General features: G+C 38.4%; 1 protein-coding gene across 1 annotated transcript in view; it reads left to right on the top strand.

The window, feature by feature from the left end:
• Positions 1-577: 577 nt before the first annotated feature.
• Positions 578-20,692, top strand: part of FGF10 (fibroblast growth factor 10) — a 92,765-nt gene continuing 72,650 nt past the window's right edge. Inside the window, exon 1 of the mRNA XM_068990762.1 lies at positions 578-917. Coding sequence (XP_068846863.1) covers positions 578-917 — 340 coding nt within the window. The remainder of the gene's footprint in view (positions 918-20,692) is intronic.

Here is a 20,692-nt window from a genome sequence, read left to right on the forward strand (position 1 = left end):
AACGGCTACCCCGGCAGCCGCCTCCGGTTCTGACAACTCCGAGGGACACACTTTCAGAGCTGGCCAGCGAACGGGGGCTGGTGCGGAGAGGGACTAGACACTGCCAGCCGCACCGGGGCGCAGATAGCTCCCCCAGCCTCCCACCCCAACCCTTTTGGGTTTTGTTCACCGTGCTGTCATCTGTTTTTCAGACTTTTTTTTTTTTTTTCCCCCTGCATTTAACATGGTGAAGAAAGGAGTGAAGAAGAGAACAAAGTAAACTCCTGGGGGAGTGAGGAGGGAGACTGACCCACACCGCCACCACCACCAGCTCCTGCTACTGCGGCCACCCACGTCCACATTCACCAGGAGACCCAGGGCGCGCGCGGCAGCGGATCCGAGAAAGGAGCGAGGAGAGGCAGCCGGCCCTTCCGCGGAGTTATGGATGTTGGTGCTTTCACTTCTGGCCAGATCCGAGCCCAGAGGGAGCTAACCAGTGGCCGCCACCTCCAGCTGTCTCCTTGCCTCGCACCAGGTCTTACCCTTCCAGTATGTTCCTTCTGATGAGACAATTTCCAGTGCCGAGAGTTTCAGTACAATGTGGAAATGGATTCTGACACATTGTGCCTCAGCCTTTCCCCACCTGTCCGGCTGCTGCTGCTGCTTCTTGTTGCTCTTCTTGGTGTCTTCCGTCCCTGTCACCTGCCAAGCCCTCGATCAGGACATGGTGTCACCAGGGGCCACCAACTCCACTTCTTCCTCCTCGTCCTCGTCCTCCTCGTCTGTCTCCTTGCCTTCCAGTGCGGGGAGGCATGTGCGGAGCTACAATCACCTCCAAGGAGATGTCCGCTGGAGAAAGCTATTCTCTTTCACCAAGTACTTTCTCAAGATTGAGAACGGGAAGGTCAGCGGTACCAAGAAGGAGAACTGCCCGTACAGTAAGTAACAAATGCGTGTTCCCCTCCTTCCAATTATCCACCCCCACCCCACAAGGGGGGTAAAATCTGTTCCAGATGTGGCCAGCTAAATATTTACGTCCCCAACTCCTGTAAAATGATTAAGTGGAATACTTTGACACTAAATCACCCCCCCCCCCGTGTATACATTGTGCTTCGCACCCCCTTCCCACGGCGCGCTCCCTCAACACCCCCACTCTCTTTGCCACCCCATCTGCTCTGTCTCCTTAGCTTGCCACTCGCGGGACCACGCAGGGCGCCCAAGAGTTCCCTCAGTGCATAGATGCCTCTCTCTGCTCCATAGTCCTTCCCAACCTCACCCCAAGGTCTCCTTTCCCTCCCTTCTGGAAATGGCTCAAGTAAACACATTTTGTTCTTTTCGCTGGCAATCATATTAAGAGTTTCAGGACAGTTTCCTCAAGCTGAAAATAATTATCCGCTGTCAATTGTAGGGACTTTATGGGAACTTTATTTAAGAGAGAAAAGTCAAATTCACTGTCTCCCCACCCCCATCTCTTTACCCCACCACCAGTGTAGACAGGAGGAAAACATTTTTCTGGTTTTGATTTTTTGTTGTTGTCGCTGGTCCCTCTTGTTGGTTTGAGTGATTGCAGTCCATGAAGTTAGCTTTGCAGGCACCACCGCTGCTATTTGTCTTCTGCCTGCCTTCTCTCTTGGTAACATGATGCTCATGTCTGCATTGTCAATAGCATATGCGCTGCTTTGTGGTGTCCTGTTGTACTCGTTTCTTCTGAAACCTCTCATATTGCAGAGGCATAGTACTACAGTGCTATAAACATCTGGGACTGGAGTCACACAGACCTCACACAAATTTCATTGTCATTCTTTCATTTTCAAAGTAAAAGTCATAAGTCTGTTTCCATGGTTATAGTTTATCCCATAGGATGAGGTTTCCTCCTCGGTACAAAGTATGCCCCCATCCTTTGATTTCTTGCCTTTTTCCTTTCTCCTTCCTTCTTTCTTTCTTTCCTTCCTTAGCTGTTTCTCTTCTTTCTTTCTTGCAGGGATGTGGGCTGGGTAGGGGGAGAAAGAATTAGAAGAGGAGGGGTGGACATTGTGTCTCTTCTTGAATCAGTCGAGCAAAGCCAGATTACACTGTTGGCTTCCTTTCCTGCTTACTTTCAAGTGGTGAGACTTATTCATCCTCTATTGATTGCAGTTTGAAAGGATCTGGAGGCTATGTAATGGCACACTGAAGACAGTAGACAATGACTTTAAACATCTTTAATGACCATTTAGCATTATCTCCATGGTGCTTCCAAGTCACCTTTTCAAGGGACTTTTTTGTGTCAATTGTTTGGGAATTCCAAGCATATATTAATATTTGCTAGCTAACTTAAATATGAGAGTCATAGATTTCAGATTCCTTAGCCCAGAAAGTATCTGGTATTAATGGGAAAGACAGTTAACCAGAACTTAGCATTATCTTTTTTAAATAAAGATTTATAAGAGTAAGACTTATTTTTCTTATTTGCGGGCTCACATTCAAAATTAACTTATGTTCCTCCTCAGCTGCTACTTCCATGTCCTAAAATTAGCAATATGTTTACAAGTAATAAAAATATTTGTATAAGTGTTTTAAAGTATTCCATCTTATGGTTATCACCAGAGATGAACCTGTACTCCACTACCTATCTATATTTTTCCTGCTCTTATTCATTAGAAATAACTGAAATAAAGTCAGTTATGATGATTCTTTTTGCTATAATTTGTTACAGGAATTTATTAGATATGATATATAGATATTAGGTTATTGATTTGAATTTTTAGTATTTTTATTCACTTCTAAAACAAAATAGTTATGGTACCATCCAGGTAGGATGATGGGGAAGAAGTGGTCCAACACTTACTGAAGAGTAAGCTGGGACAGGGACTGAAATTTTTCTTTGTATTTTTACTTCATGGAAATAACTCAAAAGAAATATAATAAAATTTCAGAGTGTTATTCTTGAGCAAAACTTTTTTACAAATAACAATGTTATTGTTGTATTTTAAGTGTCTTTATAATGTGATGTAAGGACCAATTATAGTAGTTTATTTATGTGTCTTAAATTACTATTTTCTAAAATAATGTACACTGTGTGATTAACCATTTAGTAAGATGGTTTCCAGGGTGCACATTAAAATATATTTTTACAGTAAGAATTATCTGCAAAAAGAAAAGTATATGATTTTTATCACATAAAAACAAGTGGAGATTATTCACCTTGTCTAAAGTACACTAATACATCTTCCATGTGACAAATTGTAACTGATAGTCCTTGTTAAAATTATAATATCTTATATAGTAATGCAACCCTAATCAATGGTTGAAATGAAAGGAGGTGGAGCCTGCTCTGTTAATGGCAAACCATAAATGATTTAAGCTTTCCAAGAACATCTGTATCAAGACATAACAAGTGAATAGTAGAGGCTGAAAAAGCTTTAATTTCACATGTGGCTGGGTAATCAGAATGCTGCTACAATTTCCAGCTGGACTGATTCAGCTGAACTACATGGTATCATTAAGATATTGTCTAAATGTTGCATAATTACATGAGAACAAACTTTGCCATGCCTACAGGGTAATCAGCCAGCCAGCCCACCAAATGGTAGCCTGTTAAATATTGGGGTATCTAACCTCTGATGTTCCTTGTCCAAAACCACATTTCAGTAACATTTTCCTAAACAAGTTATTAATTATTCTCAATGTACAAAGCGGTTCTTTTAAGGTTTGCTTATTTGAAGCTTATTATTATTTGAAGCTTAATTTTCTTTGTTACTTTTGACCCTAGTATCATTGCTGCTAAAATACAGTAACAGCTTATCTCACAGGCTACATGTTTGTGATGTCCTGAGTAATTAAATGACTGCTTTACTGGCTTTCTGCCAGCAAAATGCTAACAAAAGAGAAGTAAGGAAATCACCCATTAGCACTGCAAAATCATTTTTAGCTTCTACTTCCAAAGTTGGCTCCCAGAAATTGGATGGTTCTAAAAATAATACATATGCTAGAGAAACTCTTCTCCATTTCAAGTGACTATTATAATTTTTTAGTGGTGGGGTAATTTTTGTTTGCTCCTTTGCCATTATGTGAGAGTAGAATAAAGGGAACAGTGATGAATTATGTTTCTCCTGCTAGAAGTCTGAGAAAGCCTGAATAATTTAGAATAGCTGTGGTGTATCTGTCACTAGATATGCTCAGGCTCATTTAGGTTTGTTTTATCATTCTTTACATCTAGAGCTTTGCCCTTGAAACATTACCACTCAGCTCCAGTTCTGGCCTACTAGAAAGGCTGGATACAGCTGTTAGGTGCCCTTGCAACTGGGACTGACGGTCTTATTTCTGGATGTGAGTAAAACAGCTGTGGGTTACTCCCATGATTGTCACTTATAGACAATAGGAGTCTAGTGAAAAGAAAATGCATCCCTAAACTTGAGACAGTCGAAGATAGATATTTCCAAAATGGAAAGCCATACCACTAATTAGTACTTTCAGGAAAGGAGTATGGAAGATATTAGAGAAATCAGTGTGCACTGAGTATGCAGGCTGTGCCCTGTTTCTTAAATATATACCTCATTTGACACTCATAATCATTCTATGATTTAGATAAATCCTCATTTTTCAAATGTGAAAACTAACCCTCAAGAAAAGTAAATTGCCCAAGGCCATTCAACTGGAAATTGACAGAGCCAGATTCAAGCCAAAGTTGATTTGGTTTTATGACATTTCTTCTACCTCTCTACTACTGGCAACTTTGATGTCAATATATCAGAAGTAGATGCCACAGGAAACTCTGAAAAACAAATTATCCATATCCTTAATTGCTTCTTGCTCTGTATACCAGTTTTTCATTAGAAGGAAATTGAAAGATACGTAAAATTTCAGTGGAGCAGAATGAACTATGTTAAAGTTATCATTGCAGGTGGCAACATAGTATCAGACAATGTTAGTGCATTCTCTGTGTGAAATATCGCTTTTAATATTATGTTTGAGAATATAATTGCTTAGGGCACACAATATACACATACATCCATCTCACAGAAGGCATTAGAAATACATGACTAAGAAAAATCCATGAATATCATAAATATAGTAATAGTTCACAGCTGAGAACCAAATGTTTCATGGTTTCCACATATAATAAAACAATTTGATTGTAAATACAAGTGTGAAATTGGGCTGTTGAAGAAACTTCTGATGTATGACTCTAATAGGAGCAAATCTTAGAGACCTAAAGTTTTAAAACGACTACAAATCAAAAGGTACTTAACCACATAGAAATGATAGATTATTGCCCTATACTCAATCAAGGTTTATGTTATGACTTTTTAATCAGGATTAGAGCTTATTTTGTAGGCTTCCCTAATGGCTCAAACAGTTAAGAATCCGCCTGCAATGCGGGAGACCTGGATTCGATCCCTGGTTTGGAAAGATCCCCTGGAGAAGGGCATGGCACCCCACTCCAGTGTTCTTGCTTATTTTAGGAAGAAGTTAAATAAGGTAAGGATATCAGTTTTGAGGAAAAAAAGGACTTGAATATTATCTCCTAATAAATATGTAACAGTTTTCTGGGAAGAAAACATACACAGCTTATTATTTCCACTGAAAACTTATTTAAGTTGTAGTTTTTTTCTAAAATTTGGTTGCATAATTTACAACTGGTGGCATTTAATCGTGAGGATTGAGGATTTATGAAGATGGAAGGCACTATTTAATGTTTACATGACACTGTCCTGTTACCTTTACTGCATTCCTACCATATGGACCCTCCACTTTGATGGATTTATCATAAGCCCATTAAAAATACACAATTACAGAGAGTTTCCTCTTTATAAACCTAATTTATAACCATCTACTAGAAGAAACTCAAGAGAACAGTTGGCAGAAATCACATGCTAATAAAGGAGTTTGAGAATTTAGAGACCTCAATCTCTAGGTTTTTGGGTAGTTTAGTAATTTAGTACCAAAAAAGTATGTATCATTCTTTAAAAATAAGTCTTTTCAATGTATTGTTTAAGCACAGAACTTAAAAGAAGAATTGTGTTTTATACAGTGAAAGAAACCCTACTGCATGCATTTTTCTTCTGCATTTTTTACTACTCAATTTAGAGAGAAAAGCATCAATCCAGGTGATTTCTTCATTTTTAATAAATTTATGGTAGAACCTGAATGGGCATTTTAAATTCCTATACAATTACCTTAATGTTCAGAGGCAAACCCCATTTATTATTCAAATGTCTGACTTTCCACAAGCCAAAATGTTGGAAAAAAGTTGACGGCTCATTTGAAATGGAGCTAATATTCCTCACGTTTATGAGCTGCGTATGAATATCTCCATCTCTCCTAAGCCTTAAATGTCTGTATGCTTATCCAAAATTGAGTACAAATGATATTTCTTTATTATGTTTCAGAAGGAAGAGTCATACATGTGTGTTAGTTCAAAGTGATTTTAATCTATCTTAACATTAATTCTATGAATTTAGCAATGAAGAGTAATTCAGATGACGTTTTTAGTACTACTATTCCAACATTTGTCAGGATTCATAGTTGATGTTTGCTTAATGTAAGTAAAATATTAGCATTTCCCTCCCAGAAATTAAAGTTCTCCTTTAATTTTCCAGTAAAATTGGGCATATAGTTTATGTTACTGTAATTTTAACACCATTTTATTACAATCTAGAAAAGTAATGAACCTCATTTTGTCTTAAGTTGTTTTATGCAGAAGTATCTTAATTTTTCATGTATATTGCAAAGTATTAAGATCATTTACATTTGCCATTTGAAAAATGGTGCTTGTTGCTTGGCTTTGCATACCAAAAGCACTTGCTTTTCGTGATCGGCACTCTTTTTTGTCAGTGCCTGTTACTTCTACCTGTGCTAGTCAGTCAGTTATAACAAATGATAACCTAGAAACGTGCCTTTAAAATCAGTGTAAGAATATATACCAGCATCTTGGGAAGCCACCAGTGACACTCTGATACCCAATTAATAAACAAAAAGTGTTGATGTTTTACAGAATTAGTTTAAAACCAAGTATTGATTTAGTCAGATTTTGCACAAATAGAATGTTCCCGGTTATCTAAATGGGAGCTGGGTCACCCACAAAATAATGGCTTTAAAGGTCCCCTTCCTTTTAAATCAGGTCAGTTGTGTTCTTTTCTTTGAACGCTATGTTCTAATTGGGACAATAAATCAAACACGACACTCAGAGTAGATTCCCATGTAAGGTGGACAACTGGACAGTGACTTTTTACTGCTGCTAACACGTGCATCCAATTACCATTTGATAGATTCATGGTGCTGGCAGTAAAGCATTGCCTCATTTTATAATTCACCTAATAATTCTTCAACCTAGACCTGTCTACCTTTACCTATATCTAATCTGTCACTACGTGTGTTATCATTAATGAGGAATTTTCAAATGTTTAGCATGCTTCCTACAATGAACGATGACATTAAGATATTAATGAATCATTTAACTAACCATAATAGATGAGGTAAAGTATTGATTAAGTCAATATATCCCCAACTTCAAGTAACTGTCAACTAAATATAACCTAATAATTTTGCTACAACTTAATTATGAATAGTGTGGGCTAACTGGAACTTAATTCTAAATAGCAAAATTTAAGAACTTTAAAAATAAATTCTAATTAAATAATCATAATGGCAAACCTAAGAATTTTTTAACAGGTATTTTTCTATGATCATTATTATTTTCTTTCAAGAACCTTATGTTGACATGTTTTCTAATCAACATATATTAATATGTTAATAAATGTATGTTAGTTCATCCTTAACTTGTTTTTGAGGCACTGACCTTGTTTGAAGATAACTTGACATTTTCACAGAGTCTGCAATTCAAGGCCCATCAACTGCTTTCTAATGTTTCTATATTGAGGCAGTTATATATCTGAAATATCAGTAGTGTGAATCCTTGATGCATTATCATCCTTTCACTACTTCACTATTTTCTCCTCCTTCTTTAGTTTTCTTTTTTTCCCCCTTTTCCCTGGTTTCTAAACCCCTTATTTTTCACTGAAGCAAAGGAAAGTAATCCATCGTCATTCCCTAGCATCCTGTGTTATGTTTAGAGCCAGTAGCCTAGTCATTTTTGGATGTATAACATCCAAAACATGTAGTTTATATTCTATGCATAAAAGTCTTCAGCAATGCAAACTCCACATACTCTAGCAGGTGCTTCTCCTCACTGAATCTCCAATAAACTCTCCATTATCCCAGCACGCAGGCCAGTTTCTTATAGCTTTGCCATTAGTGGAGTGAGCAAACCACTTCTGAGAATGGATGGTAATTGTCTGGTTACTAAGTCATCAATCTGCATTTTCCCCTCAGGTTAAATATTCTGTTCCAGTAACACTCCCTACATGTTCATTTTACCTATCTTCTGAAAATTGTCTTAGGATATGCAACATTTACTAAATACTTTGTCAATTTTGTGAACTTTTTCCTTTTGTCTGGACTTCTATAAGAGAAAGTAAAGATGATTTAGGAAATCAAATATGACTTATATTTTAATCATCATTTACTTCAAAAAGTTGAATGCTCTTTTGGAGGTCTTTGTGTGTATGCATGTGTGCTAAATTGCTTCAGTAGTATCTGACTCTGTGACCCTATTAACTGTAGCCCACTAGGCTCCTCTTTTCTATGGATTCCCCAGGCAAGAATACTGTAATGGGTTGCCATGCTCTCCCTCCAGATCTTTCCGACCCAGGGATTGAACCTGCATCTCTGACATCTCCTGCATTGACAAATCAGTTCGTTATCATTAGCGTCATCTGGAAAGCCCCTTGGGGATGTCTTCAATATTTCCAAATTCCAGAATTTTACTTAAATTATAAAGTGCCTCTGTATAACCCTGCCAATTGTAGCTCTCTAAAATGAAACCCATGTTCTCATTTTAATACTGGTTATCAAAGAAGAAAAATGTAAAATGTATGTGCGTTTGTATTTCAGGTTGACCAAATGTAGAAATGCACATAGCTTTATTAGAAAGATACTGAGAAACTGATAGGAGCTAAAATTTAAATTCATAGCATATGTGTACTCAAATACTTCTCTCAAGAAATAACTTTTGGCACTGATTGCTGAATTAGATTTATTTTTATTATATGCAGAATCTGACTATTTACATATGTTAGATTGATTTGTTACTATGATAATAATTAAAAGCCAAGCTTTTTTCTACAATTAGTTTCAAATTATATAGATAGGCAGATATAGATAGATGGATTCCCAAAGCCTAAATAGCTTGATTTACTGATAGAATTATTAAAAGACAAATGAATATTCTGCAACATGAGGAAACATGACACTAATTTATATACTATTTATGTTTTGAAGTGAGGTATATTTACAGTGTGATTAATAACAATAATTAACAAGGTTGTTGTTCAGTCGCTAAGTCGTGTCCAACTCTTTGGGTCCCCATCAACTGCAGCATGCCAGATTACCAGATTTCTAGGGCACTTTTTGAAATGTCTCTGTAGAAGGATGTGATTCCTCAAATATGAAATATGAAAAGAAAAAGTGCTAGGGATATTAATCCCTAAGATTAAGAAGTTGATGAGTGAAACTACATAAGAAGTTGGCGAATGACACTACATAAATGCTTTAAAGCTGAATCAAGAGGGATGGTAAAGAACATAAAATTAGAATGTTAGAAGCCAGAGGAAAAGCAGAGAGTCCATAGAGCATTTAGACACAGACTGTGAAAGGAAGAGGAGATGGTTTGCTGGAGTGATGAAGACAAGGGTTTTGAACTCTCAGGAAGGAGATCAAGCTAATGAGTAGCGCTGCAAAAGGGCTGACATGACAAGAAAGGTGTGAGGGAAATATAACCCAATCCCTGGCATTCGACTGGATGTTAAATTAACTGAAATGAGAACCTGCGATCTAAAAGGAATCCCACAGAAGTAATCGCAGCCATGATATCAGAGTAAGGAAGGCTAAATCTGAGTTCCTGTTAAAGAGGCAAAAGGGTAGAGGGGTTAAAAGTGTGGGCTTTGATTAAAGATGATTACAGCTATGGGCCTGGATCAAAAGTAAGCTTTGTAGACACAGAAGTGGGTGCATTTGAGGCTCCAAACTGCCAGACAATAGTGTATCACTTGGGCAAGTTGTTATCAGTAGAACAAGAGTAGTAACAATACCTACCTCTTTTCTCCATAGTAAAGATGAAATGCGATCACTCATTCATTCAACAGAAACGTCTTAAGTGCCTGCATTGTGTCAGATACTATCGGACACTTAAATACATGCTGAACAAAGATAGTTTTGCTCTTGCAGAGCTTCACTTTACAGACAATATCAAAAAAAAAGAAAAAAAGAAAAAACAGATATATGGTGAAAAATTGGGGTAATTGTATGGAAAGTATGCCACTCTAACAGAAAACAGTTGGTAACTATTCCAGGCTAGAGAAGCCGAAGCCTGTTGAAGGTGAGAGGTAGGAAGATGGGTAAAGCATGGAGAGAGTTTGGTGCCTCCTCCAAGAAGTACAGAAAATGCACACTGAGCCCAGGGTTTAGTGAGAAGATTGGAAAAGCTGGTATTTGTAAGAGCTTAATGGTGCCCTCATCAAATGAGTACTATGTAAAGAAAAAGTATGATGAATCCTCTTATTGCAAGGGTAAGTATCAGGAAAGCAACAAGCAGATTATTTGATGAAATGAGAGCTAAATAATAGAACAGAAGAAAGAAGAAGGGATGAGGGATGCACTTGGAATTTTTTAAAAGCAGAAATGTTAGAACATCTGAAGTAATTTAAGATTTGGAATTGTAGTATCCATAATTTTCTGAAGGTTGGGGAAAAGCCTAGAAGTCTGGTTCATTAAGAGACTAGGCACATTAACAGACCAACAGACATTTGAAAATTGAAGCAGACTCTAGGAGTCCAGTGGTTAAGAATCCATCTGCCAATGCAAGAACATGGGTTCTATCCCTGGTCCAGGAAGAGTTCACTTGCCCCAGGGCTACTAAGTCTGTGAGTCCAAGTTCTAGAGCCTGTGAGCTACAACTACTGAGCCTACTCTCTGCAACTTGAGAAAAAAGACCCAGTGCAGACAAAAATAAAATAAATCAATAAAATTTAAAAATAAAATTGAAGATAACTTGAGAGGAGAGTGAAGAGCTAAAAATAAAGAGTAAAGAAGGTAACAGTTGTGTTCAAGGACACAACAATAAAAGAGGACAAACAAAAGGAAACCAACAGCAAAGACAGTAGGGACAAAACAGGTAACCATAAAGATTAGAAGAAGACAGATGGCTGCATTAAATGGAAAAGTAAGTGACTCAGTTCTTAAATATTTCACAATAAATCTTATATTGTAAGTTATGATGTGGTTTTGAATCAGGATAATCCCAGATGCTCAGCTCTCAGGAAATTCTGTAGTTAGGTTTCTATTTCTTATCCCATGCCTGTGACCTTTTTGACCCATACCCTCAAAGGGTTTGCAATCTAGAGGGGGAAACAGGAGATCTTCGCAGACAGTTAGAAGGTAACACAAGGCAGCTTACACTAAATTCCAAAGAAGCAGGGTGGAACTTAAGTAAACAGTAGCCTGTAACTAGGGAGGGATGAATGGCAAGGGGAGTGTCACACTGAGAAAAAGGAACTCCAGATAGACTAGATAAGAAAACCAGAGTAAGAAATATCCTAAAAGAAGGCATGGAACCGTGTGGTCACAGAACCTGACATGAGACCTTTAGAAAATAACAGGCAGGTAGGTCAATGGGGTGGAGCAGAATTTGCAAATCAGTGGGTATCTTATGATATACAAGCAAAATATGCCAGAGAGTATCATCATGGGAGAGAGAAATATGTAGATATCCTTAGATTTGAGGACTAGGTTTTCTGCTAAAATATTATATTTACATAGTTTGCATTTAAAATTGGCCTTCTCTATTTTATATTTGTTTTATTTTTTGAGGTGAAGAAAAAAAACAGAGAGAAAGCAGAGATATATGAAAAGAGTATGAATTATGGTACAATTGACACAACCTAAAAATATTAAAACAGTAAGTTAATCTGCCAAAAAAAAAAAAAGAAAGCTCTGAACTACTTTTGTACTGCTGCTGCTGCTGCTAAGTCGCTTCAGTCGTGTCCAACTCTATGCGACCCCATAGACGGCAGCCCACCAGGTTCCCCCATCCCTGGGATTCTCCAGGAAAGAACTTTTGTACTAGGTACAGGAAAAAGTCCCTGGAGGAAGGCATGGCAACCCACTCCAGTAATCTTGCCTGGAGAATCCCATGGACAGAGGAGCCAAGTGGGCTGCAGTCCATGGTTTCGCGAAGAGCTGGACACTGAAGTGACTTAGCATGCACTCACGCACAGGAAAAAGCAGTTCTTATCTACACCGAATGGCATCATCTTTAGCATTGCTGATTTGCTAAATGATTGCTACTTAAAAATTCAAAATAGCTTCTCCTGCAGAACTTCTTGACTTATACCCACCCCTGGGAAGAGATTTTTGCAATTTCATAGCAGATTCCCAAAGGGAACTACTGAACCCTCAATTTTGCTCTAAGTTAAGGTAAGGTGAAGTCGTACAGTCGTGTCTCTTTGCGATCACAAACACTTAACCAGCCTCCTCTGTCCATGGGATTTTCCAGACAAGAGTACTGGAGTGGGTTGCCATTTCCTTCTCCAGAGGATCTTCCCCACTCGGGGTTCGAACCCAGGTCTCCTGCATTGTAGGCAGACGCCTTACTGTCTGAGCCACCAGGGAAGTCCTTAGTCCTTAGTCCAAAGGGGACTGCCGAACCCTGAATGTTACTTGCTCTACCTGTATTATTTTTTCTCGTTGCTGTTCTAAATTGTCTTAGAGTTACTTGGTTTGGGCGTTAGGAAGAAAAATAAAATTGACTACAGCTCTTTTTCTTGCAGAAGAGTAAACTTAAGTATTTCTAAAGGAGCAGGATAGTGACAGCATATATGCAACTGCACCTACTATTAAGATCATGAGCTTTGCAGACCAGCTTATTGATGCAGAATCTGGGTTCTGAAACTGTGAAGCTTCACCCATGGCCTTGACAAAGAACTCCAAGGAGGGACTTGATCTGTGCAACTGTTAAGTGAGAATAATCATATCACCTACCTCATCATTGTTGGAAGGATAAGTCTGTAAATTTACATATGAGACTATAAACGTAAACTCGACATAGGATCAGTATATTTTAAGAGCTCAAAAATGTTAGGTCCTATTACTATTTTATGCTATGACTACTGTGCTGCTTTTAATTATCCCATTTTCTGGAAAGATCTCTAAGTCATAGGATAATAAAAAATTAAACAGAAAAGCTGTATCATACCACCTTACTTCAGGTTTCCCAGGTGGCTCAGATGGTAAAGCATCTGCCTGCAGTGAAGGAGACCTGGGTTCTATCCCTGGGTCAGGAAGATCCCCTGGAGAAGGAAATGGCAACCCACTCAAGTATTCTTGCCTGAGTTCCATGGACAGAGGAGCTATAATCCATGGGGTCAAAAAGAGTCAGACATGACTGAGTGACTTCACTTTCACATTCACTTTTCACCACTTTACTTCACTTTATACTTTATACAGAATTTTAATGTTTTCATTAATTGATTCTTAGAAAAATTCTGTGAAATGGGTCACTGTTACCCCCATACTATCTTTTTTGTTATTGTTTAGTTGCTAAGTTGTGTCTGACTCTTTCATGACTCCATGGACTAGATAGCCTGCCAGGATCCTCTGTCCATGGGATTTCCTAGGCAAGAATACTGGAGTGGGTTGCTCTTTCCTTCTCCAGGAGATCTTCCTGACCCAGGGATCGAACCTGCGACTCCTGTATTGGCAGGAGGATTCTTTACCACTGAACCACCTGGGAAGCTCTTTTTTTTTTTTTTTTTTCAATTACAGGACTTTATTAATAAAGTATATCATCATTATAATTTTGGGGAAAAAACTTAAAAATCTTCAACCTTCAAGTTAATGTAGGTTAGGCCACCCAAAGGCAAAGCAAAGATAACATAAAAGTCATGGTTCAATAGATAAATAAATATTTATTTATTTTTAGTGTTAGTCACTCAGTCGTGTCTGAATCTTTGTGACCCCATGGACTGTAGCCCACCAGGCTCCCCCATCCATGGAATTCTCCAGGCAAGAATACTGGAGTGGGTTGCCATTTTCTTCTCCAGGGGATCTTCCCAACCCAGAGATCAAACCTGGGTCTTCCTCATTGCGGGCAGACTCTTTACCAACTGAGCCACCTTAGCATCTTTAAATGACAGACTTGAGTCTAAAAGTTATGGTGCCAGACCGAAGTTATATTGTTAGAAGAAGTGAGTCAGGGTTTAAACGTAGGACAGTCTTGGAAGTGACCTTCCATCCTGATTGGCCTGGCCCAGTCTCAGTATGTGCCTCTTGTTCTGGCATGTCATTAACAGCACTCTTGTTCACTCTCAAAGTACTTCATTACAAAGTCACCCTAGTCTTAGCCATTCTGGTTTGTGTAAAGCACAAATCTACACAAGCCATTTCCCTCTCAAATACTTCCATTTGTTCACAGTGTTCTCAGGATCATATCTTAATTTCTTTGCATGGCATTTTAGGCCTTCAAGATTGTTGCCTATGGAGCCCCCCAGCCCCACCTCATTTCTTAATACATGCCCCATTATAGACATACTGAGTTGATTTTAGTTCCAGAACATGCCTTATTCGTCACATGAAGCCTTTGCACACACTCCTAGGTCTGATTGGAGTGGTTTTCCTGCCCTAGTCCCCTTTCTTTCAGGTCCCAGTTAGATGTCAGCTCTAGGAAACCTTTCTGACCACTCTATTGTTTCCGCAAAACCTGCACTCCCAGACACCCTGTATTTAGTATTTTAACACAATCTCATACTTGATTAATTTACCCATCTAGTTTCCTTATACACAGAAAACTTGTTGAGGGTGAGCACTATAGGCCTCACACTGACCTTTGCATACAAACCCTTAGTATACTGTCTAGCGTATAATGGGTCTTCCTATTAACATTTGTTAGATAAAATTATTTTTCTAACTGCATGTCCTTAAGTCAATATACTTAAGCCTTTCTTTGGTTTCATCACCTGGTCTGGAAAGCATGATTAACATATTACCTACTTGAAAAATATAGTTGAAGTAAATTATCTTCTAAATTCCATGGGGTTCTAAGTTCTGCAATTCTGAAAACTTAGACACTAAATGAGGCATCATTACTTAACTAAGTGTTAAGTGCATACATTCATACAAACTTCTGAATGCAAGTTTGTGTAATCCTTGAAATAGGTTGCTTCCCATCTTTTTCCAATTTGCCTGTTTACTATTGACTATGTTTAGTGGATATGTATGATAAATTTATGCTCTTAAAACTGATGCTGACTGTGGGATAGTTATTAATGGCTTCAGAGTTGTATTTGTGTTCTGGGGTAATTTGGTGACAAGAAATGAGCAATTCTTGGTAATTCATTTAGAGAAGAAGAATGTACTGCAAAGGAATGGGAGTAAAGGGATATGGTTCATAGTCTTGGCTATGTCAAAACATTTGCTATGCAATCTTAGGCACATCATTTACTTTATCTTGGCCTCAGAAACTTAATCTGTGAAATGAGGGTATTAAACTAAATACAATTATTAAAATATTTTTGTCTGACCATTTCCTAGATTAAGGACCAGATGCTAAGAGCATATTTATTTTAGGAGAGATAATAAATACAGTATGCTGAATAACAGCCACCCAAAGATATCAGGTCCTAATCCATGGAGTATGTGAATGTTACATTTATATGATAAAATTTTGCGGATGTAATAAAGTTAAGGATCTTGAGACGAGGAAATTATCCTGCATTATCAAAGTTGGTCCTAAATGCTATCACTTGTTATTGTACAAGGAGACAGGGAGATTAGACACATATAGACAGCAGAAGGCACTTTGATGATGGAAGCACAGAAAGAGATATTTAAAGATACAGTGCTCTGGCTGTGAAGACAAATGAAGGAGCCAAGAGCCAAGGGATGTGGCTATAGAGCTGGAAGAGGAGAAAAACAGATTTCTCCTCTAAAGCGCATGGAAGGAGCTTGACCCCACTAATACTTTGACTTGGCTCCAGTGAAACTAATATTAGGCTTCTAGCCTCCAGAACGATGAAAGAGTAAATTTCTATTAAGACACCAAATTTACAGCAGCTACTTGTTATAGCAGCTTGTTACAGCAGCTACAAGAAATCAACACAAATTTTGATATTGCAGAGTGGGGTGCTGCTGTAACAAAAACCTAAAATTGTGCAAAAGACTTTGAAATTGGGTAATGAGTATGAACTGGAAGAGTTTTGAGTCATGTGATAGAAAAAGCCTTGATTGCTTTAAATGTAGCATTGGTAGAAATATAGATATTAAAAGCCCTTTGGTGAGACTCCAAAGCAAGTGAAGAGCACAGTAGAGAAAGCCTGTATCATCTTAGAGAATATATGTATCTTCACAGAATGTTGGTAGAAATATAAATATTAAAACTGCTTCTGGTGAGAGATAGAGGAAATAGGGAGCATGTTATTGGGAACCAGAGGAAAGACAATTCATGTCATATAGTGGCAGATACTTAACGTAAACTGTGTCTTATAGTTGTGTGGAAAGCTGTAAGTGGTGAACTTGGAAATATAAATGAGAAAGTTTCTAACAAAAGTGTTGAAGGTGCCATCTGGTTTCTTCTTGTGGCTTACAGTAAAATGTGAGAGGAGAGAGATAAAGTGAAGAAAGAACTATTAAGTGAAATGGAACCAATCAGTCTATCCAGATGGCAAAAGATGCTAAATTAAAGGATTCAGTATTGGTGGCTCAGAGGTTAAAGTGTCTGCCTGGAATGCAGGAGACCAGGGTTCGATCCCTGGTTGGGAAGATCCCCTGGAGGAGGAAATAGCAACCCACTCCAGTACTCTTGCCTGGAGAATCCCATGGAGGGAGGAGCCTGGTGGGCTACAGTCCATGGGGTCGCAAAGAGTCGGACACGACTGAGCGACTTCACTATTTGAAAAATAGAGGAGGGAGGGGGGTTCAGGATGGGGAACACGTGTATACCTGTGGCGAATTCATGTTGATGTATGGCAAAACCAATACAATATTGTAGAGTGATTAACCTCCAATTAGAATAAATACATTTATATTAAAAAAGAAAAGAAAAGTAGTTTAAGAAAAGGCTAATGGTGTGACTGAACAGCCTTATGCTAGTGCCTGTGACTTGAGTTCCCTTAGCCATCATAACAGAAGCCAGGAATAGAGGATTTCAAAGATCTGGGGAGGATCCTTTTGTTTATTTACATGAATGCCTGTGACAAATACACAGGAGACCCACAAAGTTTTTGAGAATGTTATGTCAGCAGAAACACTGCCTGCTTGGACTGAAAAAACTGAAATAAGACCAAATGAAGGGAAGCTGTCAGACTCCTCAGATTCTACAAGCAGGCTGGTAAAACCATTCGGCTACAAACACATACTAGCTTTCAAGAAAGGAAGGATCATGGTGAGGGCAGAGCCTTGGGCTTAGAAGGCAGAATCAGAAGTACAGACGCAGAACCTTCAAGCCACAAGGGACTAATCCCAAGTCTTGAAACCTAATGGAATTTGCCCTGCTGAATTTTGAAATTAGGTGGGACTCTTGACCCTTTTCTTCCTTCCATTTTTACCTTTCCCTTTTTACGTAATCAGAATGACTATAACACTAGTGCTATGCCTGTCCCACTATTGTATTTTGGGCATAGATTTTTTATTTTCTAGATTTCAGGATCGTGCCTAGAGTCTCATGGATACTTAATTTGGATTAGTTTGTTGATGAGATGTGGTATTTTTAAGCTCATCATATTTAAATGAGATTTCAGACTAAAATTCATGCTGTGATATGTGGAAGTTGGGGAGGTGTTGGGGTAGAGTGAGTCTACTTTACATGTGAAATGGATGTAAATTTGGACTGTCTAGAAGGTATTATAGTATGCTGAATAATGACCAATGCAAATATCAGGACCTAATCACTGAAACCTGTGAATTTTATAAATTTTTAAAAATGTGATTAGATGAAAAATCTTGAGATGAGGAGACTGAAATTATCCTAGGTTATCCAAGTAGGTCCTAAATACCATCACGAATGTCTTGATAAGATAGAATCATAGGGAGATTACATACACACAGAATGTACAGGGTGATTTGATAATGGAAGCAGAGAGAGATCTGAAGATACTATACTGTTGCCTTTAAGAGAGAGGAAAGGCCGTGAGCCAAGAAATAGGCCTCAAGAAGCTTGAACAGGTAAGGATGTTTTCTGTCTGGAGAGCCTTCAGAGGGAATATGATTCCACTAACATCTTGATTTCAGTCTAGTGAAACTGATAATGGACTTCTGGCTCCCAGAACTGTGAGAGAATAATTTTTGTTGTTTTAAGTCACCAACTTTGTGCTGTATTCCAGCAGCCCTGGGAAAATCATATAGTAAACTCTGACAGATTTATGTGGCCCAAATTAATGGTGATTTGACAAAAAGAGTATTTTATAATAGAAAGCCCTAAGCATTGACTCAAATAGATGTAAAGTACAACATTTCATCCACCACTTACTAGCTGTGTGACTGAAATACGTTTCCGAGAATCTCATGATTCAACTGATCAATGAAGATTAAAATAATTTATGTAAATTATTAATGTAATAATTTATGTAAATTATTATATCAAGCAAAGTATTAGGCTTATAATGGAACTCCAAATTTTAGTTGAATCTAAATTGATGACCAGTTTAAATGACTATATATCTATAAAACATTGTTTTAAAAATAGAGTTTATTTGCATCTAGGACTTTGACTGCTGGGAACTACCAAAGGCAAAGAAGAGCTTTGAATGTTTGATGCAGAACTAGGCTATACTGGTGGCCTGTTTTTCCATTGGGTTATAAATTCAATCTGGATTAAAGAATGTTTTCCTCCTCCTCACTGGTCCAAGAGCCAGTGTCCTGAAGATGCTTGCTAAACCCATGAGAACCTTCCTGGCTTATGGTTAAGGATAATAGAAGATCTGTTTTATAAATGGATCAGTTCAGTTCAGTTCAGTAGCTCAGTTGTGTCCGACTCTTTGCGACCCCATGGACTGCAGCATTCCAGGCCTCCTTGTCCATCACCAACTCCCGGAGTTTACTCAAACTCCTGTCCATTGAGTCAGTGATGCCATCCAACCATCTCATGTAATTAACATGTAAGCAAGTGGTACTTTATGAAATATTTCAATGTCTCAATATGTTGAACATGCTAAACTTATGTTCTCCTTGAAACTATACCCTGCATCATCTATCCTCTTTCACTGTGGATAGAATTCATATAACAGCCACATTTAAGCCTCTCACATCTCAAAATGTTTCCATAATAGTATAACTCTAAATTTATTATCATGATTGTTTCTATATCTTGAAATTTTAAGGCCTGGGAACATATGATGCCAAAATTGGCATTTCATCTTCCAGAAAATTAATTTCTGTCACAATAATAGAAGCTATGAAATGATATTTAGTCACTCAGTTGTGTCCAACTCTTTGGACCCTATGATTATACAGTCCATGGAATTCTGCAGGCCAGAATACTGGAGTGGGTAGCTTTTCCCTTTCTAGGGGATCTTCCCAACACAGTGATCAAACCCAGATCTCCTGCATTGTGGGTGGATTCTTTACCAGCTGAGCCACAAGGGAAGCCCTGTGAAGTGGTAGACAATAGATAAATGTTTTATTGTCAACATTCAAAACACGAACATCATGGCATCCGGTCTCATCACTTCATGGCAAATAGACAGAGAGACAAATGGAAACAGTGACAAGACTTTATTTTCTTGGGCTCCAAAATCACTGCAGATGGCATCTGTAGCCATGAAATTAAAAGATGCTTGCTCCTTGGAAGAAAATTTATGACCAACCTAGAAAGCATATTAAAAAGCAGAGACATTACTTTGCCAACAAATGTCTGTCTAGCCAAAGCTATGGTTTTCCAATAGTCATGTATGGATGTGAGAGATGGACTATAAAGAAAGCTGAGCACTGAAGAATTGATGCTTTTGAGCTGTGGTGTTGGAGAAGACTCTTGAAAGTCCCTTGGACTGCAAGAAGATCCAACCAGTCAATCATAAAGGAAATCAGTCCTGAATATTCATTGCAAGGACTGATGCTGAAGCTCCAATACTTTGGCCACATGATGTGAATAACTGACTCATTTGAAAAGACCCTGATGGTGGGAAAGATCAAAGGCAGGAGGAGAAGGGGATGACAGAGGATGAGATGGTTTGAGGGTAATTCCGACTTAATAGACTGAGTTTGAGCAAGCTGTGGGATTTGGTGATGGACAAGGAAACCTGTTGTGCTGCAGTCCATGGGGTCACAAAGAGTCAGACATGACTGAGTGACTGAATCAAATTGATGGATTAGGATAATGGGACTTTTTCCAAGTGGAAGCTGACAGTGACATCTCCTAATTTAGAGGTTATGGAGCTTACTCCTTTTTATCCTTAGTACGCATTGCTAACTGAATACATGAATAAGTGTTAGTTGCTCAGTCGTGTCTGATTCTTTGTGACTCCATGGACCGTAGTCAGCCAGGCTCCTCTGTCTACAGGATTTCCCAGGCAAGAATATTGGAGTGAGTAGCTATTCCCTGCTCCAGAGGATCTTCCTGATCCAGGGATTGAATGTGGGTCTCCTGCATTGCAGGCAGATTCTTTACCATCTGAGCCACCAGGGAAGC

The sequence above is a fragment of the Capricornis sumatraensis genome, chromosome 18, assembly GCF_032405125.1.
Source record: "Capricornis sumatraensis isolate serow.1 chromosome 18, serow.2, whole genome shotgun sequence".
Taxonomy (NCBI): Eukaryota; Metazoa; Chordata; class Mammalia; order Artiodactyla; family Bovidae; genus Capricornis; species Capricornis sumatraensis.